Source organism: Opisthocomus hoazin, chromosome 8 (genome assembly GCF_030867145.1).
Source record: "Opisthocomus hoazin isolate bOpiHoa1 chromosome 8, bOpiHoa1.hap1, whole genome shotgun sequence".
Lineage (NCBI taxonomy): Eukaryota > Metazoa > Chordata > Aves > Opisthocomiformes > Opisthocomidae > Opisthocomus > Opisthocomus hoazin.
Genome location: NC_134421.1, coordinates 3,149,624 through 3,168,168, shown reverse-complemented (window position 1 = coordinate 3,168,168; position 18,545 = coordinate 3,149,624). Strand labels below are relative to the sequence as shown.

General features: G+C 53.1%; 1 protein-coding gene across 2 annotated transcripts in view; it reads right to left on the bottom strand.

Moving 5' to 3' along the window:
• The window catches only part of LOC104330278 (sodium- and chloride-dependent betaine transporter), a 43,339-nt gene extending 25,909 nt beyond the window's left edge, over nt 1-17,430 (bottom strand). Inside the window, exons 1-4 of one of the 2 annotated variants that reach the window (XM_075429597.1) lie at nt 17,258-17,430; nt 6,013-6,209; nt 2,318-2,452; nt 94-234 (exon numbers count right to left, since the gene is read on the bottom strand). In XM_075429597.1, coding sequence (XP_075285712.1) covers nt 94-234; nt 2,318-2,452; nt 6,013-6,205 — 469 coding nt within the window. In that variant the 5' untranslated portion in view covers nt 6,206-6,209; nt 17,258-17,430. Of the gene's footprint in view, nt 1-93; nt 235-2,317; nt 2,453-6,012; nt 6,210-13,568; nt 13,650-17,257 lie in introns of those variants that run through there. The other variant, XM_075429598.1, reaches the window with a different exon arrangement.
• Nucleotides 17,431-18,545: the final 1,115 nt, after the last annotated feature.

The following is an 18,545-nucleotide window of genomic DNA, read 5'->3' as shown; positions in this document are numbered from 1 at the left end:
AGGATAGGAAGTCCCATTCTTTTCCAAAAAATAATCCCTACATAATTTCTAGGAATTGGGAAGGAGCTCGAAGCTGACCAAGGGAAGGTGTACCTGAGTTCCAGGGGTTATTGCAGCTGGCCCATGGCAGCACTGCACTGAAGGAGCTGAACAAGTAGAAGAGTGCCCAGGACAGGATGATGATGTAGTAGATATTCAGATAGCACTCAATGACTTGTGAGGCATATCCAATTCCTGTGAAGGAAAGCGAAGGAGGTGAGGATAGGCCTGCCAACCAACTCCCAACACATCAGTCTTAACCCCAAAGACATAGACCATGCCATGGTAAGAAGGGTGCAACACCAATCACACATCTCAACAACCTCATGCACCAGTACAGGCTTGGGGTGGACCTGCTGGAGAGCAGCTCTGCGGAGAGGGACCTGGGCGTCCTGGTGGATGACAGGTTAACCATGAGCCAGCAGTGTGCCCTGGCTGCCAAGAAAGCCAATGGGATCCTGGGGTGCATCAAGAAGAGTGTGGGCAGCAGGACGAGGGAGGTTCTCCTTCCCCTCTACACTGCCCTGGTGAGGCCTCATCTGGAGTACTGTGTCCAGTTCTGGGCTCCCCAGTTCAAGAAAGATGAAGAGCTACTGGAGAGAGTCCAGTGGAGGGCTACGAGGATGATGAGGGGACCGGAGCATCTCTCCCACGAGGAGAGGCTGGGGGAGCTGGGCTTGTTCAGCCTGAAGAAGAGAAGGCTGAGAGGGGACCTTAGAAATGCTTACAAATATCTGCAGGGTAGGTGTCAGGAGGATGGGGCCAAGCTCTTTTAAGTGGTGCCCAGTGACAGGACAAGGGGCAATGGGCACAAACTGAGGCACAGGAAGTTCCGTCTGAACATGAGGAAGAACTTCTTCCCTCTGAGGGTGACGGAGCCCTGGAACAGGCTGCCCAGGGAGGTTGTGGAGTCTCCTTCTCTGGAGATATTCAAGCCCCGCCTGGACAAGGTCCTCTACAGCCTACTGTAGGTGACCCTGCTTTGGCAGGAGGGTTGGACTAGATGACCCACAGAGGTCCCTTCCAACCCCTACTATTCTGTGATTCTGTGAATAGGGCAAGACCTACCTCAGGGAAAAAGAAAGGATTTTGTGACTCTGCGTGCAGACAGGAAACATTGGTGGTATCTCTAGACAGGTCTCCGGTGGAACAGACAGAAAACCTTTTGCTGGCAGGAAAACTTTTTTCTGACCACCATCGTGCCAGTGCATTACACTGCCTCTCCTGCAGGAAAGCCAGCTCTAGCCTCTAAAGAAAAGAAATGCAGGCGAGTTTCTTCCTTCTAGAAAGACTCAGGCAAAAAAGGTTCTCACGGCAGATGCATATCATGCATAAAGTATGGTGCTGGGACAAAAGTACAGACTTCGGAGCCGAGCTCTGGTCTTGGGTCCTGCTTGTGCCCATTGCTCACTGAGACATCAGAACAGTAACTGGGTCAGAAAGGCTGAATTCACTTTTTTTTAAAAATGGTTGTTGGGACCCTTTGACACGTCGCGTGCCAGAGTGCAGCGGTCTCCAGTGCAGGAGGTCCCAGACTCCCAAGGGAGTTTCAAATACCACTGCACACCCGTCCCAGCAAACTAACCAGGCCTTCATCTGCCTGAGCGTGGGTTTCTCTGTCTGCAAAATGTGGGTAAGAAGCTCTCCTCTGGACAGGAGAATTGCGGACATTACATTCATTAACTTATTAATGCCATTAAACCACCTTCCCCGGGACCTCAGGAGTCCTGGTTCTTATACCTGTGCCCCAAGCCCCACCCCAGCCCACCTCAGGGCTGTCAGACTGGTGCCTGCAGTGTGGTCCCTCTCAGCTGGCAGGACATCAGGCTGCTAACGCTGCCACAGCAGCTCTGGGACTAGTGATGGGCAGGGAAATCTGCATAAGCCAGCCAGCCTTCCTCATCCTCTTCTCTCTTCAGGGTTCATCCTGGACTACACGCAGGTGTTTGTGTATTGACATTTCCATCCTCCTCCTCCTCCTGCTTGCTGGCCATCCTGCTTCTCCTCTCTCCCAGGTCTGAGCATCTCAAAGCAGAGACCGTGGCTCGACTGGACCAGCGCAGCCCCCAGCCAGCACCACACGCCCTCAGTCACCTACGGGGGTCGGGGCACTGCCCCTGCACACACAGCAGCCACCAGGAGTGATAACAAGGCTGGGAGAGAGAGGAAGGGAGGGAGAATAAAGGAGAAAGCAAAAAACAGAAGAACATTTCCAAAAAAGACTCTGAGTCACTAAATGTTAGAACGTGCTGCAGGCGATTCCGGTGGCTTGACTCACCTTCAAAGATGGGGCAGATCTTCCTCCAGGCAGTGACCCCTCCCTGGCTGGTGTACTGCCCCAGCGCCGTCTCCAGGAAGAACAGGGGGATCCCGCAGGTGAAGAGGAAGATGAGGTAAGGGATGAGGAAGGCTCCTGCAGAGAGGGGTGAGATGCTGCCTCAGAAACCTCTTTAAAACGTTACCCTCACCACCCCTTGCCAGGTACTCAGGGCCACAGCTGAAACTGGCTAGAAAACCACAAATTATTTCTCCGAATCGACTGTGCAACCTCTATTAAAAAAAACAAAGGTCTCCAACACCATCATTTCTCAGAAAAAAATATACAAGCATGGTCTGTCTTGCACTACTGCAGTACTTCTGAGTTTGGTCTTGGCCGAAACCTAGAGGTAAGGAGTAACCAGGCAAGGGGATAAAAAAATACAGTGCTGAAGAGGTTCTCCCTGCTTCACTCTCCTGATCTCGTTCTAGCTTTCAGCAGGAGTCAGGCGGAGCAAAAGGAGTCCTGGTTTCACATAACCACATTTGTTCTGCCTTTCCCAGGAGTCACAGCAAAACTCCCACTTGCCCAGAGACCTGGAGGCTGGTGACATTTCTTGGTAAGTAATAAATTTGCTGGGATATAAATTTTCTCGAGACATATTTCACGTCAAATTTGAAAAGCAGTCTGCACCAAAAGCATGGAAATAGGGGAAGGGCAACAGAGCATCGCTCCAGCATTTTCAAGATGAAGAAGTTTAAATTGTCTGTTCCGATTACATTTTTTATTAAAATATAGAGAAATGTCTTAAGAGGAATCAGCCTGAAATAAGCCTAAGATTAACCCCTGCTGAAACAGAAGATGAAGGGGAGAAAGCGCACGGTTTTTTCCCAGAAAAAACGACAAACAAAAACAATGCCTCAGAAAAGACAAACAACAAAAAAAGAGGTTTGCGCCCTTTTTTTCCCCTTCTCTTCAGTTCTACTGCCCCACTAAAGCACCCAATACTTCCATTGTTCTGCTCAAAACCACTCCTGAGATCTCAGTTTCACTGCTGACCTTCCTTCTATCGCCTCGCTCTTCCTTCTATCGCCTCGAAGGCTTTCTCCCCATCATTACTGTAGGTATTCACACTTTCACTCCCCTCCAGACAGCCCAAGGCAACTGCCTTCCTCGCTGGAACAACTGTCCAGGTCTTGCCATCCCATACAGTAAACTTCTGGTCCTGAGTACTTCCCACTGCCAGTGCCTGGAGACCATCTCAGCTGCTTGCAACCAAGATGAGGGCCCCTTTCTCAGCTGAGCCAGACCTTGCCCCCCAGGCCCTCTCCTGCCCTGTCAGCAAAGGCATTCACGCTGAAATTCCTTCCCGTGACAATTAGCAACTAGGATCGTTTCCCCTTGTTTTTAAGCCAACAACAGTTACAATAACAAGCAACATCCAAATTTCCCCGAGACACAGCTGTGCCGTAGCTGTGGGGGACCTGGGGCCAGAGGCAGGGAGGCTGGTTCACAGCATCACTCCAGGTTTGCAGAGTGAGGAACGGGAACTGCCTTTGCTGAACGAGAGGCAGCTGCTGCTTTCGCTGCTGCAAGACATCTGTCTGTATGCCAAATCTGCAAGACAGCTTTATTATTCTGCACACAGACGAGCCTTTCAGCAGGTCCCAGACCCTCTCCTCTGACACCAGTTGTCCCAGAGGTCGATCCAGTTTGGTCTCTGAGTAGTGAGAGCTTTCTTACACCTCTGCTGTCTTGCCTCTCTTAACCTTCCCAGCGCCGTTACCAGCTGAAACTCCAGTCCTGATTTCCTCCCCAGTTTTCTGCTCTGCTGGAGGAGACTCAGCCCTGAGAGAGCCCCCCAGAAACGGAATCTCTTTCCTGACAAGTCAATAACAGGTTCGGGAAGCTAAGCAATTAGACCAGATTTGAAAGTGCAACTGTAGATAAGTTTACACTCCGTTGCTTCACAGCAAGTTAGCACAATCATTTTTATGACATCTGTCTTCACACCTTTATAACTATTTCACTATAACTGAAGGTGGAGAAAGGCGGCAGGACAGCAGACTCCAGTTGATTGGGGTTGGGGGCATTTGTAGGTGAAAAATGTCCTTTTTTTGCAATTTCAAGGACTTTTTCAGTGACGAGAATATCTTTGAGTGTCATGGGAAAGACAGTGCCTTGTCCAAATTAGTTTGTTGGCCATCTGGTTCCCTAGAGCACTAGAGAGAAAAATGTACTTTCTGCGATGGCAGTGGGTGAGCTGAGAGGGAAGGACCCTCCCTTCCTGATCTTTCCCCAGCCTAGCCTTGTTGGCCTCTGAATCACAGCCTTAGATATTCCAGAGTAGTTTAATTTAAATAAAAAAATAAAAAAAGTTATTCAATAGATATCTAAAATGAACAAAAATAGCCTTTTCACACTAATTAGCATACAAATTGCAAGGACTACTGAACCAGATACCATAGGCATAAACTACTCAAAGATATCATCTGAGCTCAGGAAGGAATTTTTCATCCAAAAAACCACGATTTCTGTCTCAAAGCATGGCTGCAGAATGGGCTGTTCAATCAGATGCAGCACTAGTGTTTACTAACCTGTGCAGGTCTGACCTGCTTTTGGTGCCTCCAGTGCCTACCATCAAAACCTCAGAGAGGGATACTGGAGGATCTGCTAAAAACCATACCAGGTTCCAGAAAAACTCCATTCCATTTTCTTTAACCATCCTCTTATCTAACCCCCATTTGTTTCAGAGGAGACGTACTGACTCCTGCTTGGTTTGGACAAACTCCAGTAACAGCACAAGGGACAAGAATTTTGTAGTCCTGGGGTGAACTACAGCTGAATCACTCATCCCTGGTGAAAGCTCACTGCACCTGGGGAAAGAAAGGTCTTTGTGGCATCGTCTGCAGAGAAACGAAGTTTAAAGTGGGGGGGACATGCAAGTCCCAAGGCGTTATTTCAAGGTGTCTCTAGAGAACAAGAACAAAAGAGAAGTTTTTGCTGTATTTGACGTGTAATTTATTATTCCTCCTTTTCTTTTATGAAGTTAAACTTTCATTCACCAAGAAAAGTTAGTGACAATCAATTATTCTCTTCCTATTTCCCAGTTTCATTTTATCGTTATGAGAAAGTTTGACTATGTAATGATCTTATTGGAGTGTTAATGGAAAAGGAGTCATGCAAAAAAAAGGGAAGGGGAATGAACTCTTCCTGGGGACGGGTTTCCCTAGCAGTGGGTTGAACACCGAGAAAACTGTTCCTGGGGAAGAGGTAGCAATGTCCTCCTAGGGGGTATCTGGCCTTGGTAAGCCTTTCCTCCTCTGTAACAAGAACCTGAGAGAGGTGGGGGTGACACAGAGAGTGGGAAAAGGGAATTATGTAGAAGCAGGTTACTGATGGCTTTCTGACCACTCACAGCATTCGATGGTTTCAGACGACCACCCGTTTCTCCAGATGCCCAACAGTCTTAAAGAGTTGCAAAAGTTCAATTCAGCATCCAAACTTGGGAGAGCTGCTTTGAGAAACAGTACCCACTGCAGAGCTGGATTCACCCCTCAGTTTTTATTCCTCCTGATTTTGGCAGGAGCTAACTTGCTGGAGGAGAGAATAAGGGAGTGCATCTGGGGGCACATGAGGAGAAATGGGTCCTGGCATGCATGTACCTCTTGTCGTGCCTACAGACCTAGGAAAACTCATGCATGCTGTGAACTTACCACCACCATTCTTGTAGCAGAGGTACGGGAATCTCCACACATTACCCAGACCAATGATCTCCCCGGCCACAGACAGCACAAACTCCATTTTGCTACTCCACTGGCCTCTCTCTTCCATTTCCTCCTTTTTTATCTCTTCGGGAGCTGCAATGGCCCCATTGGGTTCTCCTTCCCCAGCCACAGCTCTTCTCATGGCTCTGTGGGACAGAAAAAAAAGAGCATGGGAGACAGGGAGCTGTTGTGGGACACACTGGTGGGAAGAGGAGAGAGTGGACCAGATGTGTCCCCAGTACCACCGTGAGGTTCCCTCATTCTCTGGAAAATGACTTCTTTCACATCAACACGAAGCATTTTCCCCAAGTTATGTCTGTGGGGCAGAAAGTCTGTGCTGAAGGGACAGAGGAAAGGTCACTGGTCAGGCGAGATGGGCCCACCTTCACTGCATCCACCCCCAAATTCATTCTCCACCCCTCCACCCCAGCCCCCTTCCTCATCCTTCCTAGACCACCAGCCTTAGTGTACCTCCACCTGCCCCTCCACACCCTGACTAAACGCTCTGCATCTCCACCACTGCTGGAAAGTTCGCTGGGACTTCAGGAACAGCAGTTCAGAGAAAAAGGAAAGGAGCTGGAGTGGGGCACGGGGGCAGAAGGAGCTTCCCTTCCCCGTGTGCTTTATACAGCAACTGTCTCCTTCTGGAGTGTTTCAGAGAGCAGGATAAAAGTGCTGCAGACTAATAGTCTGAACAAGAATGGATGACCCACCATCTCATTCCAAGGCATCGCCGGAGCACTGTCCTTGGCCCCCTGGCCACCATGTCACACCACCGTACAGCCTGCCACCTCAGCAAAACACACACACATTTACTTGACTGAGGCTCCCTTCAACAGCAAGCAGGCACGAGGAACAAACCTCCCCCTCCATGCCCAACCCTGCAAAGAATACAAAGCAAGGAGACAAAGCCCCTGAGATGATACTTGTCAGGTGTTTCGGGTCTGGGCAAGGACATACTAAGACTAGACAAGCTCAGTTACTGCAGTGAAAAGGTGAGTAGGAAAAAGCCCAGCTACGGAAACACAGAGCAAAGTCGCTGTGGAGAAGGCACACTGAACATGGCTGGGCTTGTGGGGTGGTACAAGGAAGACATTCTCCAGTCTATGCTAAATCCTGAAATATGCTTAGCATCATCTTAATTAAACAAAGTTAGTGGCTGCTTGTTACAAGATACAACTTTCTGTCACGCACAAAGTCCTTTCATTGGCTAGTTAATTTAAAACCAGCCAAAATTCACACAGACCAGACTGAATCTTCATTTCCACAACGCTTTCATATCGTTGACAGGCATCTGGTTATGAGAAGAAACTAAAGTGTGAAGAGAGAAAGCTCACTTCGACTTAGCTAAAAAAAATTCTCCTCCAAAGCTTGCTCTAACGGGGTACCTGAGGTAGGGGTGCACGTGTTAACCCAGCCAGAAAGCACAGACCTAGCACAAGCAGGGTGGCTGATGAACTGCGCCAAGGAAGTCTGAACTCTAGCTACATCGCGCTGGTGGCATCACTGAGCGGAAGCTGGCCTTCAAAGGGGTGACTGGCATCAGCAAGGGATACACATTCCGGTGCTGGGAATCGGAAACTACACTGGAAACAAGCCTCCCCACAGCAGCAGCATCTCTGCTTCCACTCCCACCAGCTGAGAGTGCTAAGAACTCAGGGTTTTGTTCCTTCACATCAACTTACAGGTTGGGTTTGCTGGTGTTTGATAGGTGTTTTCATAACACAGCTATCATTCACTCCGTGCTTCCTAAGGCAACATCCCCATCTCCAAGGAGCAGCAGGGACAGCAATCTGCGTCACCCACACTACTTCACTCTTCCGCTGTCCCCGAATCTGCTCGGGACCTCTTCAGCTTGCTCTCTCCCAGGCAAAGTCCAAGCACAGCTCTGGAGGTGGCTCAGGCCAGGGACCTCTCCCAGTCAGAAAGTCAGCAGTGGGCAAGACCTCATCACCCTTGGTGTCCTCTACCCGATAGGACCACCAAACCTACCCATCAACTTTCTGCACCAGGTTGGTGCACCAGGACCAAGATGGTAAACTATTCCCTCCCTCCTTGTGCCTAGTCTCTCTCCAGTCACCTCCCTCTGGGCTAGCATCAGGGTACGAGCCATCTCATGGGCATCAGGGAATAGCAGGGAGTCTGACCTAACTGGGAATAAAAGTGAGTGTGGTCCTAACGCCAAACTGGCCCAGCAGCCTAGAAACACCACGACACTTGCTTTGGTGTAGTTTTCAATGAGGCAAGGGGGAAGCGGGAGCAGGAACTGGCGGGCCATGTTTGCACTTACTCCACAGAAGACAGCATCGTTATCACCACATCTCATTTGCTTCTGTAAGTTGCTCAGCGCAAATGAAATTATTTCCTAAATGCTAACCCTCTGGATATATCAGGCCCTGGGGCAAAGAAAGATGCTTGCATATGAAAAGACAACTTCTACTGAATGTTCACAGCAAAGCAAGCAGTTTTTTGGCACAAGGCATGTTTCCTCCCTCTTTTATTCAAGAAAAGAAAGGAAACCAGATCCCACAGCGTAATACACCGATTGCTCTCTAAATGCCCTGGGCAACAACAGGCTTCGTTCGCCCATCTGCCTCAGCGCCGAAGGGCCCATCCTGCTCCCTCTGAAATCAGCAGCGGGTTTCCACAGACTCCGAACGCCATGCAAAGCTTTAACGCTGCCTGTAGTAAGAGGGGCTGCAGCAAGAGCAGGGGAGTGTAAACCACGGAGGAGGGTGGTGAGACCATCCTCCAGCTATATAACTGCCTCTTCAGAAACACTGCAGAAAGATTCTAGTCCCCTATTAAATCTGAGAGTTTTTCCGAGTTGTTTCCAATAAGGGCTTACTTGTAGGCAGTACCATGGCGGGCACAACCAGTTTCAGTGTCAAATGCAGATGCACCAGGGAACGAAGAAAGAAACCTCCCTTTTTTCCACAGCCCTTGCCCTTTGTGTTCCATATGCTGAAAAGCACCTATGGCTTGCACTGCCCCAAACCCGCCAAGTTCCACAACACGTGTGGGTCTACACTGGAGTGTGAAGCTGAATCAGTCCTCTAACAGGCTCCTGCAAACCTCTGACCCCACGGTTGAAGAAGGTGGCTCAACCCAGAAATCAAGGCACGTGTCCGGAATGCTGGCTGGTGCAGAGCTAGAAGCTCTGCAGCCCTCCAACAGCTCACCAGCGCAGAGGTCTTCCCAGTCCTAACTTTGCCCCCTTCACTTAGCTGGGTTGGGTCGCGAGGTGGAAACATCAGGTCCTCCTGCCAGTCTTTTCTCAGCTTCTGAAGCCCAGGCCCCTTTCCTCACTGCCTGCCTGCGGCAAGCCTGCCAGCTGGCTAATCGGTTCATGCAGATGCTGCAGCACAACCTCCTCGTCTCCGAGAGGAGCAGAGCTCCACGCGCAGTCGGACGCGGGAGAGAAAACAACACATACTTAATGAAACCTGTTTGATCTGTCACAGTCCTTGGCACGTTCCAATTTGCTGCAGTCCAGGGCACGTTATCCAGTACAATGGTGCTGAAGTCTGGGCTTGTTGAGGGTGTCGTGAGAAGCTGACAGGAGAGGACTACGAGGGCTACGAGGATGGTGAGGGGACTGGAGCATCTCCCCTACGAGGAGAGGTTGAGGGAACTGGGCTTGTTCAGCCTGAAGAAGAGAAGGCTGTGAGGGGACCTTGTAAATGCCTACAAATATCTGCAGGGTGGGTGTCAGGAGGATGGGCACAAGCTCTTTTCAGTGGTGCCCAGCGACAGGACAAGGGGCAATGGGCACAAACTGAGGCACAGGAAGTTCCGTCTGAACATGAGGAGGAACTTCTTCCCTCTGAGGGTGATGGAGCCCTGGAACAGGCTGCCCAGGGAGGTTGTGGAGTCTCCTTCTCTGGAGATATTCAAGACCCGCCTGGACGGGGTCCTGTGCGGCCTGCTGTAGGTGACCCTGCTTCGGCAGCGGGGTTGGACTGGGTGACCCACAGAGGTCCCTTCCAACCCCTACTATTCTGTGGTTCTGTGACTCAGCTAATTCTTTGCTTTTATTCTTTTAATGCAAGGTGTCTCCAAGAGCCAGCCTATTTCTACTAATATTTGTGTTTTGCCTGGTTTGGTGTTGGAGCTGTTAGGCACACGGACGCGGGGGAATATCATGATCAGGGAGTCACCTCCTCTCACCTAACCCTAGGAAGGGAATGCCCCGAGCGCCAGCCCACGGCCGCAGCCTCTGCCTCAGGGGTAACCCAGACCAGGGCTTTGGCTGTGCACCCGTCCTCTGACTCCTGGGTGGCCCAACATGAAGGACAGGCGCTGGGACGCTGCGACAGGGAACGGCCTTCTCAGGCAGAACGATATGCAGCGTCGCACATCCCTGCTGCTTCCCTCTCCGCTTTGCCTGCTGTTCCTATCAGAAGGCCTATTCACACACCTCCTGGCTCTTCTCCTGAACATCTAATCCTACTGTGCCCCTGCCCTATATGTTCTCGGGCCAGATGGGGACTCAAATAACTCCGTGTTTCCAGCTAGGAACAATTTGACTCTCCCAGAGCAGCTGCAGCCACCCACTGTGTTACATCCTCTGCAAAGGGCAGACATTTTCTCCCTTTGGATGCCCCTCTCCTTAATACACCAGTTCAGAGAACACTTCGCCCCTCACTGCTTGCCTGTGCTTTTTCTGCTGTTTCCTCACCAAAGTTTGGAGAAAAATCCTCTGACTCCTTCATTCCCAGCCTCTTTTTTCCCCGCTGCCACGAAGTTTTTCCAACTTTTAAGATGCCACCCAATGCAGTTCACAGTCAACCCCCCCTCTCCTGGAGCCGCTCAGCCACCATTGCCATCATCACCTTCCCTCCTCAGCTCCCTCAGACCTTGCCAGACTCTTCTAGAGGTGCCCTGCTGTACTTTCAACCGTCAGCACTTCGAGGAGGTGCCTTTTTCTGGGTCTGGAGTACCCTTTGCAGACATGACCCCCAGCCTGTCATCCTCCCACAGAGAGGAGGGGGCTTCCTCTGTGCCCAGCGCAACAAGCAGCTCCGTGTGAAATGGTGCTGGACTTGGTACTGGGCTTGGTGCACGGAGGTTGAAATGTTTTTCACCTGAAGATTTGTTGCTGAGAAAATCAGAGTACACCTGGATTCCCTCAGGCACTGGAAAGGGAGCAGGCAGCATTCAGGCAGCCGTAAACGCGGACCACACCAAGAAGTTCCCTTCTTCAATATCCAAATGAGGTAGCCCAGTCTCCCCTTGGTCACAAATTTTGGGCTGTGTTGGTCCCACACCTACCACCATGGGATCCTTCAAGTCTGGCCACAAAAGCCAAGGATGGCCAAGGACACCTCTGAAGTGCTGTGGACGCTCACCAGGTGGCTCCGATGTGCGGAACGCGTGATGCAGAGGTGCAGGAGAACAGCATTTGTTGGCTTGATTTGGGAGCAAGCTGGGTGGCAGGAAGCAGAAAAAAGAGGAGAATGGAAGTGTCCTTTGAAAGCAACACATGGTGGTATTCTTAGCCTCTCCCAGGGCAACAAGGGCTTATTCATGGCTGCTCAGGTGAGACAAGAAACAAGAGAGAGAGACGAGAGAGAAGCTGCCTGGGGTTTTGGCAGCACAGGAAGAAGCCATTAGAGATTCTCCTAAAGCTTTTCTTTCCACAAACTTACTGCCTGTTCCCGACTGGAACTGGAGGTTGTGGAGTCTCCTTCTCTGGAGATATTCCAGACCCGCCTGGACAAGGTCCTGTGCAGCCTGCTGTAGGTGACCCTGCTTCGGCAGGAGGGTTGGACTGGGTGACCCACAGAGGTCCCTTCCAACCCCTGCTATTCTGTGATTCTGTGATTCTGTGACTGCCGTTACACAGGAGCTCCTGCTGCTGGGAAGTTACCATCCTCCATTTGACATCTGTCGCTGTTTTATCTTAAGGCACATGAGAGGAGGACGATCTCAAGAGCAAACAGTGCAGCAGAGCGAACAGAGATGTCATTAAAAAGCAGACGATAACACTTATTAGAGGAAGCAGAGTTTTAAAGCACCTTTCGAGGCTCGTGGGTGCTGCAGAAGGCAGGAGCGCAGGTGACGCTGCAGACAGTGGCACCGCATTTCTGTCGTCTTGGTTTCGTTTTGAAACAAGCAGCAACCAAGCACATAAATTGCAACTGAGGGCGGGGAAGCAGGAATCGGCAAGCAAGCAGGCTGGGCTGCGTTACAAAAGCAGGAGGACGAAGGAGATTCTCTGGTTTCACAACACGAGCCAGCAGTCAGTCAGCAGCTGAAATCCTGCGTTGCATTTCGATGGCGGGAGGCGGGGGTGGTTGTGGGAGGCAGAAAATCAGGGCTCGGTGAGGAAAAGCGGCGCAAAGGTACAGCTTAAAGAACAAACCCAGTTGGATTAGCGCATGGGGGCTGCTGCTGGAATAGGTCATATCTGCAAGATGGACAGGAAAATATTAGCAGTAGAAGTAAGTGCTTTCCAGCCAAGGTAAGAGCAGCTACGTGAGTGGGATGGCTGCTTCCAGACCCAAATGCTGCTGGAGAACGGCTCACTCCAGCTGCAAAAAGGAGAAAGGCAAGGAAAGACGTAGCAAGAGAAAAACTGATCAGCTCCAGGACAGCAGTCGAAATTAAAATGCCTTTTGTTTCAAGCTGTTGAAAGCTAGTTGGCTTCTTTACACCTTCTAATTAACTTCCAGGCTGTGTAGGCTGCAGGGCATTCTCAAAGCATCTATTCGGCAAGGTCCACGGGGCACAGGAGGCTGTCACAAGGATCAGATCCTGCTTGTATTTTCTCCAATGGGAAACAAGAGCAACACTTCTGCAGTCAGTGAGTTTGCTGCTTACCGACACCAGCAAGAGCGAGATTCAGTGGTGCCCAGTGACAGGACAAGGGGCAATGGGCACAAACTGAGGCACAGGAAGTTCCGTCTGAACGTGAGGAAGAACTTCTTCCCTCTGAGGGTGACAGAGCCCTGGCACAGGCTGCCCAGGGAGGCTGTGGAGTCTCCTTCTCTGGAGATAGCAAGATCCACCTGGACAAGGTCCTCTGCAGCCTGCTGTAGGTGACCCTGCTTCGGCGGGGGGGTTGGACTGGGTGACCCACAGAGGTCCCTTCCAACCCCTACTATTCTGTGATTCTGTGAACTGTGAGTTGACTAACGATCTGTACATCTGTGATATGTGCTGCAAGGATTACAGAGCATCACCCTTCAGAACGCACACTCCCAGCTCGGGAGGGGACCAAACGCCTCCTGCTCTGTCTTCTGCTGCCAGCACAGGAGAGCCTCTCGAGTACCTAACGGTGGCTGGACTTTCCTGAGGACCAGTGGCAAATCCCTTGCTAACAGCAGTATAGGCTGCTGTTCTCAGTGCCAGTTCAGTCTCTGTCAGTGTCTGTGGCTCCCCATCCCTGCTCCGGGCTACAGAGACACAGAGATGGATTTTTACTTCAGCCTGGGAAACCATCAGACTAACTGATGCAGTCTGTGAGTGGGGTGCAAAGATGATCGGAAACCAGCCTCTACCTTTGCACGAAACGTGTCCAAGCTCTGTGGAGAGGGACCTGGGTGTCCTGGTGGACAGCAGGTTGACCATGAGCCAGCAGTGTGCCCTGGCTGCCAAGAAGGCCAATGGGATCCTGGGGTGCATCAAGAGGAGTGTGGCCAGCAGGGCGAGGGAGGTTCTCCTTCCCCTCTGCTCTGCCCTGGTGAGGCACCATCTGGAGTACTGTGTCCAGTTCTGGGCTCCCCAGTTCAAGAAAGATGAGGAGCTACTGGAGAGAGTCCAGCGGAGGGCTACGAGGATGATGAGGGGACTGGAGCATCTCTCCTACGAGGAGAGGCTGAGGGAGCTGGGCTTGTTCAGCCTGGTGAAGAGAAGGCTGAGAGGGGACCTTAGAAATGCTTCTAAATATCTGCAGGGTGGGTGTCAGGAGGATGGGGCCAAGCTCTTTCCAGTGGTGCCCAGTGACAGGACAAGGGGCAACGGGCACAAACTGAGGCACAGGAAGTTCCATCTGAACATGAGGAAGAACTTCTTCCCTCTGAGGGTGACGGAGCCCTGGCCCAGGCTGCCCAGGGAGGCTGTGGAGTCTCCTTCTCTGGAGATATTCAAGCCCCACCTGGACAAGGTCCTGTGCAGCCTGCTCTGGGTGACCCTGCTTCGGCAGGGGGTTGGACTGGGTGACCCACAGAGGTCCCTTCCAACCCCTACCATTCTGTCATTCTGTGATTCTGTGAAGACCTTCACTCAGCCCATAGCACAGTTGTATCTGCTGCCACACAGCACGGGGCGCGGTGGCACGTGGCCACAGCAGACTCCATCTCTCTTACAGAGCATCCCAGCATCAGGAGTCACAGAATCACAGAAGCAGGGTCACCTACAGCAAGCTGCACAGGACCTTGTCCAGGCGGGTCTTGAATATCTCCAGAGACAGACAGCCTGGCCCAGTCCCGCGCCGCTGGAGCCCCGACAGCCACCCATCTGGTGGCCAGGGCTGCCTGGCCAGAGTCCCACGGCTGCGTCAGGCTTGCTCAGAGGTCCTTGTGCACAGCCAGATCGTGGGGACAGCATGGCGGGTCCCATCGCTGGCCGGAGGTGAACAACACAGAGGGCAAACGCCACGCTGCTCTGGCACCCGCTCTGCAAACAGGCGCAGCAGGGTCACGACGGGTTCAGCGACCTGTGGTGCAGCCCAGGGCTGCCCCACAGGGATGGGACAGAGTCCTCAGGAGGGGACAGGGTGGCTACAGGGCTGCCATCCCCCAGGGCAGCAAAGCCTGGAGACACCCGCTATGGGAGCAACGAGAGATGGAGGAGCACGAGAGAGCAGTACTCCAGCAAAGCTTTTCTGACGGGCAGGTGAAGCTATGGCAGGAGATGTTACCTTCTGCCTCCCAGCCACCACGGAGCAGCGGGGCCACGCCGCGCGCCTCCCTACCGCCATCATCCCCGCAGCCCACGCCGAGCGCCCCGTCCAGCCCCGCGCCGGAGCCCAGTGCCCCGTGTCCCGCTCAGGTGCGGGCTCAGAACCCCGGGGAGGCTCAGCCATCTCCGGTTAGCCCGCAGGACGAGGCACTTCGTGGGAAATCGGGACAGGCAGAGGCATCATGTGTGGACTTGACTCTAAAAGTGCCATCGCCCCTTCCTAGCAGTGCCTGCTGCCCCAGACACACAGTCCTGTTCACCCGGCGTGACGGGGACCGCATCCCCGCTGCGTCCTCTGAGAGGAGAGGCATCTGCTCTCCAACCCGGAGCACCAAACCTTTCCTACGCCCCAGCCCAGGAGCACGGGTGGGTAGAGATACGGCGCAGGGCTCCTCGGCTGCCCTCTGCGAGGACCACATCAGCACCCATGAGTCCAGCAGAGCTGGGGTCTGGCAGGGCTGAACAGGTCAGGTCCAAGGTTCAGCCTCTCAAAAAGGAAAAACTGGGGCAGCGGCATTTCCAGTGGCATTGGATGAAAGCTCCGTCACCCTCAGAGGGAAGTTCTTCCTCATGTTCCGTCTGGAGAAGAGAAGGCTGAGAGGGGACCTTAGAAATGCTTACAAATATCTCAAGGGTGGGTGTCAGGAGGGACTTCTTCCCTCTGAGGGTGATGGAGCCCTGGCCCAGGCTGCCCAGGGAGGCTGTGGAGTCTCCTTCTCTGGAGATATTCCAGACCCGCCTGGGCAAGGTCCTGTGCAGCCTGCTCTGGGTGACCCTGCTTCAGCAGGGGGTGGGACTGGGTGACCCACAGAGGTCCCTTCCAACCCCTACTATTCTGTGATTCTGTGATTCTGAGCAGAGATTACTTTAAAAGCACTGTTGATTTAAGGAGACACAGATCAGGTGTTATGAAACCCCCACGTACTCTGCCAGGGTTTGTTCACCCATACGCCCGGAGATGCCCAGAGTTTAACACGTGCACAAGCTGTGCTGCGTCCCTGCCTCACCCCTGCGTGGAAACAAATCTGATGAAGCCTCTGAGAGAAGAAGCAGGAGCACAGACCCAGGCCCGTTCCTCAGTGCTGCAGCCCCCCGGCCAGCGCGCCAGGGCCAGCACCTCGGCCGGGCAGCACGGGAGGAGAGGGAGTCACGGCCTCGTGTCTGCGGGAGCTGAAACGCCTGCAGCCTACCCGGCTCGTGGCACCTTTCCTCCTCTACCTGCTATCACCTGGTCATCGCTGCCCTGCATCCTCGTCCCGGTCTGGGCCACTCTCATCTCTCTTCTCAATCTTTCTGCTGTCTGAGTCCTTTTCTTTTCCTCTCCCTGCTGCTGCAGCCTTCACTACCCGTTATCGATCCTTCAGGCACCCCTTTGTAGCACAGAATCACAGAATGGTCGCGGTTGGAAGGGACCTCTGTGGGTCACCCAGTCCAACCCCCTGCCGAAGCAGGGTCACCCAGAGCAGGCTGCACAGGACCTTGTCCAGGCGGGGCTGGAATATCTCCAGAGAAGGAGACTCCACAGCCTCCCTGGGCAGCCTGTTCCAGGGCTCCGTCACCCTCAGAGGGAAGAAGTTCTTCCTCATGTTCAGACAGAACTTCCTGTGCCTCAGTTTGTGCCCATTGCCCCTTGTCCTGTCACTGGGCACCACTGAAAAGAGTCTGGCCCCATCCTCCTGACACCCACCCTGCAGATATTTATAAGCATTTATAAGGTCCCCTCTCAGCCTTCTCTTCTTCAGGCTGAACAAGCCCAGCTCCCTCAGCCTCTCCTCATACGGGAGATGCTCCAGTCCGCTCACCATCCTTGTAGCCCTCCGCTGGACTCTCTCCAGTAGCTCTTCATCTTTCTTGAACTGGGGAGCCCAGAACTGGACAGAGTACTCCAGATGAGGCCTCACTAGGGCAGAGCAGAGGGGAAGGAGAACCTCCCTCATCCTGCTGGCCACACTCCTCTTGATGCACCCCAGGATCCCACTGGCCTTCTTGGCAGCCAGGGAAGAAGCATCCCGACAGCATCCCCGCCTGTTCTCTCCTGTAGGAACCATGGAAAGAAAAACCTTTTCTCTCGGTTGGTCTAAGCTATTTGCTCCCCACCCTCCAGCTCTCTCTTCCTCTGCTTAACGCTGGGAAGCGTTTCCCCTTGCAGATTTGCCGGCCCGCTCCCCGGAGCACGGCGGGCAGCTGGCGCGTCGCAGCCGGCCGTGGGAGAACTGGAGGCACCGGCACTCCCAGCGTGACACGCACGTCCCGCCACATCCGCGCAACGAGCAAACGCCCGACTCACCTGAACCCGGCGTTCGGTCTCCCCCGGGCAAGCCCGTCCTGTCCCGTTCCAGCCCGTCCCTTCCCGCCGGAGTCCAGACGGAGCGTTCGCTGAGTGCCAGAAAGATATGGCCAGAGTCAGGGCAACGACTCCTCTCCCTCCTCCTCCTCCCTCTCCCCACCAGGTTCTCACCCAGCTCACACGTGGGCGGTGGGAGGGCAGGGAGGGAGGCGCGTTGGGGCGGAAGAACATTCTCCTCAGCTCCCTCACAACACACGCCTCTCCAGGCCTTGAACCATGGACCTGACAGGAAAAGAAGGAAAGAAAGCGGCCGTGGTCAGGCAGGGTGAAGGCCCATAATGTGCAAAGATCAGCTGTGGCAGTCAGTTCAATGCCTCCAGGTCCTCTCCACCTCAGCAGAAGGAAGGTCTCCCCTTGCAGGCATGGTCTGGGCTGGCTGCCCCGTGTCCCTGCTGCTCTGGGGCTCCGGCACTTTAATGGGATAGCGGCATCCCTCGGGATCATTCTGGAACCACACGGAACAAATCGTCTCCATCTCTAGGGTCTGCTACGCTAAGCCTGCTTCAGCGGCTAAGCTCGAGGCTCACCAGCACCTCTGGCAGATGGAGACCAGGGGGTAGAGGCGGGGTGTTTGTCCCAGCCTCACGCAGACCCGGAGGTCTGTGCCGTATGCTGCAAACGCCGCTCACAGCAGAGAGCTCTGTCAGCAGGGACAGGTAGTGCTGGAGTCTTTATCTCGACAGCGTCTGTGCGCTCGCTGTAAGGGAGCGCACCCTCTGTGCCTTCGCCCTGGTGTCTTTCTTCATACCCACCTTAGCCCTGATGCACCTTTCCAGGGCTTCTTCTGACCAACACCAGCAGCGGGCATTCCATTTACGCCATTTTTCTCAAGATCGTTCAGCTCAGATTTTTTTTTTTTTAATGTTATGTTTAATAATATTAATGTTTTGTCTTCTGCTTTGTCTTCTAATGCGCCTGCCAAATTCCTGTTGTTCTTTTCACATTCCCGTGTGGTCAAACCACGGCAACACGCAGGATGGAAGCTGGGACACATCCACCACACGCTCCCATCTGCTCGCCTGCATCGGAGCTCACCAGATCAGCACCCCCTGGCCCGCCCAGTGGGAAACCTGGGAGCTGACAAAAGCCCTCACCCCTGCAGAGTGGGGAAGCGGCAGGTTTACGTGCCTGCACATTCTATAGGGGTCATCTGTAATGTTGTCTCAAAGAAATCCTCCTCGAGTGCCAGAAGCCAGTGAATCAGGTGGCATTAGAGCATGCCGCATTG